The following is a 6,562-nucleotide window of genomic DNA, read 5'->3' on the forward strand; positions in this document are numbered from 1 at the left end:
TTTTTTTGGATTTTTCGAGACAGGGTTTCTTTCTCTGTGTAGCCCTGGCTGTCCTGGAACTCACTCTGTAGACCAGGCTGGCCTCAAACTCAGAAATTCACCTGCCTCTGCCTCCTGAGTGCTGGGATTAAAGGCGTGCGCCACCACACCCGGCTGAAAGAAGTTTTAAAACGGGAAAAACAATGAGGAAATGAGGAAACAAAATTAAATATTTAAAGGGAAGGAGGACCTGGAGGGCTGGCCCAGATGGAAGGAGCATTGGTTGCTCTTGCAGAGGACCCAGGTTAGTTCCCCACCATCTACAGGACTGTATCTATCATAAGCATCTCTTACTCCACCTCCGTAGGACCCAATGTCCTCGTCTGACCTTTATGGGCACTGGACACCCATTATACACACACACACATGTAGGCAAAACCTCTCAACACATAAAGTAAAAAAAAAAATTATATATTTAATTAAAAAATAAAATATACAGGAAAAATATGCCTCCAGGAAAAATAACGATAACAAAGTATCTTTGAAATGTCTCTCTCTGTAGCTACATATGGTAGTACATACTGTTTTTTTGTTATTTGTTTAAGATTTATTTATTTATTTATTTATTTATTATATGTAAGTACACTGTAGCTGTCTTCAGGCACTCCAGAAGAGGGCACCAGATCTCATTACAGATGGTTGTGAGCCATGATGTGGTTGCTGGGATTTGTACTCAGGACCTTCAGAAGAGTTGTCAGTGCTCTTAACCGCTGAGCCATCTCTCCAGCCCCGGTAGCACATACTGTTAATCCCAGCACTTGGGAAGGAGAGCTACATGGACCTCTGTGAATTTGAGGCTAACCTGGTCTACATAGTGAGTTTCTGAACAACCAGAGCTACCAGAATAGATTTGCCCTGTCTCAAAACAAGGAAAGAAAAGGAAAAAACCAGAAAAACAAAATTCTGTCCTCGTCCCAGTGGAATCCTCTGACTTTGTCCCTTCTGTGCAACACTGTACTTCCAGACACAGGCCTGCCCTGCATATCTTGTATTGAGGTCTAGCCTGGTGAGCATGCCTAATCCTACTCTCTAATACCCTGTGCCCTTCCTCAGGTCTTGCCTTGGCTCATCATCCTTGCCCTGGTATATTCTGATGAGTTCAACTTACATTGTTATCAACCTCCAGTTCAGACCAGGGCCCATGTCTTACACACGTGTCCAGCTCCCCCCCACCAACTGGGGGAGGCAGAGAGGTCCTAGAGTTCACCGATAGCACAAGGAATCTGGAAGGCTGTCCCTTCAAAAAGAGGGCTATGTTACCTGTTTTCCACCTAGAAGGCCGATAGTGAACATAGCTGAATAGCCTGGAGATTTTGAGCTCTCTGTGTTGCCAAGACAACACTAGATGTTCCACCAAACCCATATTAGGAGCTTGTTAGACTATAGAACCCATATTCGTTGAAGGTGTCATATGAACCTTACAATGAGTTTGGGTGTCTTATCCTTCATGTATCATGCCTAGGACACATAAAAATCCAATCCAATCCAATCCAGGCACAATGTATGGGAGGAGGAGGAGGACAGACAGAGATTGACATTCCGCCGTGCCACACGGTGCATGCAGGGAAAGATGCCCGTAGACCGCTCTCCATCCCACGGCACAGGCAGGCCATGGACACACAGAGCGCTGCCTACAACTACCATGTGGAGCACAGGAGGAAGAAGATAGAGACCTGTGGACCACCATGCCATCCCGCAGACCTGCCCTGCAGTGGGGGGGCCACCACAATGTGCAGGTATGTGGTGGTCAGATGGGAGAGAAAGGGAAGTGGAGCGATTTGAGTGCTATGAAGGGAGATGGACATGGAGACTCCAGGGTGGAGTCTAGTCTGATGTGAGTGGCCAGCCTTGCCACCTCCTGGGGTCATGGTGAGGTCCCAACCTGAGCTGTCACTGAGGGCCACGTCCGATCCTCAGCTGTGCAGCAGCTGCAGGGGTCTATTTGGTGTACGTAGCTCATATCATCACTAGAGAACAAGAGAACATAGAGATGTCCCTGGTCGTCCCTTGTCAGAGCAGCTGCTGGGGACCACCCGGATATCCCAGGGCTGTGCGGATCTGGCCCTACCCAGACTGGCTGTAGCACTCTGGAAAGCTGTCACCTGATAACGACAGCTGAAGTAAACTCACTCCTATCCACTGCACCTGGGAGGGTCCCCCCCCCTCCCAAAGCACCTTCCAAGAACAATGCAGTCTCCGGAGAAACTGAGATCACAAGACTCTTATCTGGATTTCTTGGAGTTTTTTCTCAAAAGTACTAGGAATTCTCACCAACTCCTTCTTAGACTACATTCCTACAGGAACTAGGGAGATAGTGTCAGGGCCCAGGGCCGTATGCAGCCATGATGAGGCCCCGAAGGTATGCAAACCCTCAAGTTCCATAGCACAAAGAGAGTTTCTGACTCTCTAGGTTTCTAGGGCATGGGGTCAGGTTCCAAACCATGTGACCTTCTCTGCAGGCTATGTCTCAAGGCTCTGACAAAAGGCCTTAAGGTTCATGGTTGTATTAGGGTTCTCTAGAGGAACAGAATTTTTAGGTTGAATCTATCTGGTTATTTATCTATTTCTATATTTATCTATGTCTATATTTATCTATTTCTATATTTATCTAACAGGAGAGGGGGTGGAGGGGAGAGAGAGAATGGCTTACAGGCTGTGATCCAGCTGGTCCAACAATGGCTGTTTACTAACACAATGTCCAGGAATCCAGTCATTGTTCAGTGAAGGAAGAGGGATGTTTCAGCTCATCTTCAGTGTCTGCTTGAAGGAACGGACTTGTTAGCAAGAAGAGAATAAGCAGGCAAAGAGAGCAAGCTTCTTTCTTTCACAGCCTTTATATAGCCGGCCAGCTGAAGCTGTGGCCAACATTAAAGGCAGGTCTCCCCACCTCAGGAGATCTGAATTTAAAGTGGGCCTTCCCACTTCAAATGGCTTAATTAAGAAAGACAAAGTTCACAGGGGTACCCCTCCCCTTGGGTTTTAGTTCATTCCAGACACAGTTCAAGTTGACAACCTTCACTATGCCGTCACAAAGTTGATCCTTGATCTAGGTACCAAGGGGGCTGGCTGGGCTTATCCATGCTGTCCAGGATGGGGAGACAAACAGACACGCCATGAATGAGAAAGCATATTTGACTCTTTCATGAATGAAAGCATATATTTTTTTTCATGCTTCCCATGAAAACCAGCGGGGACGTGGAAGGAGAACAGGTAATGCATAGCTAGTAATCATATATTTTAATTTTGATGGAATGTGCTTGTCACTTGGCTCTCACCCCAGCTGGGGCATTGAGGACAAAAAAATAAAAATTAAAAAATAAAAAAGTAAGTAGTTGGTGAACTGATGCTTGTCTTTGTGGGAGTTTCTACTGGAAGCATGACATGACATGCCTGGGAAAAGAGGAAGCCTTGTCTAAGACACCTACAAGCAAAAGAATCCAGGAGAGCTCATGCCTCGCAACCCTCCAACACATGAGCTTCCTTCCTCATCCTAATTCTTATTTTCATATTTTATCTCAAAGACCAATGTTTATTAAAGTAAATGTCCAAGATCACACATGTAATTGGTCAAGCCAGGACTGTGCCCAAGACAGTATTCTGAGAACTACCTCCCTGATTGCTTCCAGCTCTGAAGAATCCTCTCAGAACTCAACTCAGTCTCTTCTGATGCTGACCCAATCCACAGCCCTGTGTCAGGGACTGCAATATCCCCCAGCNTTTGTATCTCAGGCTCTTGAGCNCAATACAGACAGTCACAGGCATGCCAATGTATTTAATCCCTTAGGCATGCTAGTGAGGTTGGGAAGCCCAGAACAGCCTGTAAGGTAGGGTGACTTGAAGGCATCAGGTTTCTGTCTGCCTCCCCATCCCTGGTAGACCCTATCCTGCTCTGAAAGACTACCAGCCATGCGCAGGTGTGGTCAGTGACACAAGAGAGACTAGGGNAGCAATGAGTGGGAAGACTCAAGACAGGAACAAACTAGGAACAGAAAGAGGTCTGGCTGAGTGTGCTGGGCTAAGAGAAAGAGGCCACAGGGATAGCCACCTGTGAGCAAGCAGATTAGCTCCCTCCAGGTGTCTGNTGTCTTGGGGAATTTAGAATCCCCAATTAGAGAGAATCCTGCATTGTCATCTCTATTCAGACCTTGGGCCCAAATTCAGGTTCCTTTACCTCAGGGTTTGGGGCACTGGGTTCCTCCTAGGCAGTCTTGATTACAGCCAATAAGTAGCCAAATGCCTGGAGTGAACCTGAAGTCTGTGCCAGGAGTCTATAATGTGAGACCCTGGAGGTTAAGTATAGTGTCGAGNCTGCAAGACAGGGCTTATTGGAAGAGGAGATGGGCAGTTATGAAGCTATGGATTATTTGGGGATAAGAAAATCCTCAGAGNAGGTCTGGGCCTCATTGACAGCAGCCTCCCCTGACTCCTTGGTATGTGGTGCCCTTGGACAGAGAGAGCCATAGATGGCTAGTTTGTTGGCAGAAAATCCCTGTCAATGTGCAAGCTTTGGAGCCTTGAGTAATTGTACAGATCTGAGTCGGCAGGAATGAATGCAAATGTCTGAAAGAGAAGAAATGGAACCCTGGCTAATAGGCTAGTGANCCTGGAACCATAGTGTGCCCTGGGGGCGGGGCTTGGGGGTGGAGAGACAGGAAATCACAGAAGGCAGCCTTTAGAAGAAGGTGGGGCCAATCTGAAGATCTTTTGCAGGGAAGGGTGATGATGACTACACTTCACATATGTTATGGGCCCTCTTGTGAGATACAATATCACCTTCCATCTTTCCTGGACCCCCTGGCGTTTGTGAATGTGTACCTGGAGACGTGGGTCTACAATGGATTGTTTGGTGAGCATGGTGGGATCTTACACCCTTTGAGAGGAAGCTGGCCAAACATGGTCTGGCAATTGCTACCAGACTCCCAGAGGGTCCTAATGCAGCATCTCTTCGAAAGGAAGAGAAGACTCAGCTCTGTCTAGGTGGACCCCCCACAAGTCCCCCTTGTCTTCAAGTCTTAAGATTGCCTCTCCTATCTTAATTGCTTTCTTCATGGAGATTATTGCTGCTGCTGCTGGCTAAGCATCTTTTTCCCTTCCCAGATTTGAGACCTGAACTATTGCTATACTTTTTGAATATGCACGTTTTTATTACATCCGATGGTGATTTAAACTACACAATCCTGTACATTCACGGATTGAAAGCTTTTAGGATTTTCGCAATGTTTGTGATTGTGTCGCTAGCTTGCAATCTCCGGATCAAACGACGTCGAGGTAAACATTTTCATGTACCTTGGTACAGACTATTTTATTTCCTTGTGTGTGGGGGAAGGGGGGATCTGCAAAGTTGGCTTTTCCTACCATTTGTGTTCCCCCTAGTTAGTTACATTGCCTAAGGCCCAGGGCAGAGAGTTCTGAAAACTACCACCCAATCTAACTGCTCCTAGGTGTGGGTTCTGGTTTCAGAGGAAGACCAGTAAGATGCAGCTGGGAAAGCTGACTGTGTGGCCGACTCAGATGGGGAGGATCTAGTCTGTTTCTGCTTTCCAGGTGGAGTTGAGGCCTAGGTAGCACCTCTCTAGAGGAACGGATTCTATCAAATCGATCCCTGGTCCATCCCTTGGGGTCACNGATTGTGCATCTCAGCTGTGAGTCTGAGGACCAGAGGCGNNAAGGTCACCCGGGAACTGGTTAAAAATGTTTACCTACCCAGGTACCCTCTCCATTGCCACAGAAGCAGAAACTGGAGAGGCAAGGCACAGCAGCCCGTGTTTAAATAAGCCCTCCAGAAGATTCTGATACAGGCCCAAGTCCAGAATCATTCCTGGGNACTCACCTCTGCAAGCCTGTNCCTGACCAGCCGCTTTCTCTTTAGCCAGAGCCTGGGCCAGAGGCCTGCAAAGTCCTGTGTGGTGGAAACGGAGCTACTTCATTTAAGAGGATGCCTGTCCAGAACCCATTGTTCAGATGTCCTTTGCCATAATGTCAACCTTGGAACAGCCTTGCCTGTGGAGAGGCCAGCTTGACCACAATGCCAAGTTCCAGATCTTTTTGTGCCAGGAGAGGTGGGGAGGGGGGTTTTACCAGTGTTCTTAAGTATAGTGTGGTTTTCATTATTGCCATGTCCAGCTTTTATGTGGGGTTTTAGTGGTTTTATAATAAATAAAAGGTGCAGTCCCGAGAAAGGACCATACATTTGACTTACGTGAAGAGGATCTGGCCTGTCGACTTGTTTGTTTGATTGGTTTCTCAAATCAATTTTTAGTTTTGTCTTTGTAAAACACAAATATTCCTTATCAGGTAAGATGAAGAGGTGAAACAGATCTTCATTGAGTCCTTTGGGCTCCTCATGGAGTTCAGGGTTATGTGTGAGTGTTTCCTGGAGGAGTCAGTCCCTCATCCCCACTGAGGGAGACCAGGCCCTTCCCTGGGCCTGGGTCAGAGCAGAGGGTCATGGAGGTAGCTGGGGGAGGGGAAGGAGCCACTGGCTGCAGGGTAACCTTGAGAACAACCACATGTGGGGTGTGTG

General features: G+C 47.3%; 1 protein-coding gene across 1 annotated transcript; it reads left to right on the forward strand.

Annotated features, from left to right (window-relative positions):
• The first annotated feature begins 4,658 nt into the window (after positions 1-4,658).
• Positions 4,659-6,238, forward strand: LOC110327936. Its single transcript, XM_021207228.1, has 3 exons — positions 4,659-4,885; positions 5,137-5,307; positions 5,909-6,238. Exons 1-3 carry the CDS (start codon positions 4,759-4,761, stop codon positions 5,968-5,970), a joined length of 360 nt encoding a protein of 119 aa, XP_021062887.1. The 5' UTR covers positions 4,659-4,758; the 3' UTR covers positions 5,971-6,238.
• The last annotated feature ends 324 nt before the right edge of the window (positions 6,239-6,562 follow it).

This window comes from Mus pahari, chromosome 10 (genome assembly GCF_900095145.1).
Source record: "Mus pahari chromosome 10, PAHARI_EIJ_v1.1, whole genome shotgun sequence".
NCBI classification, from domain to species: domain Eukaryota; kingdom Metazoa; phylum Chordata; class Mammalia; order Rodentia; family Muridae; genus Mus; species Mus pahari.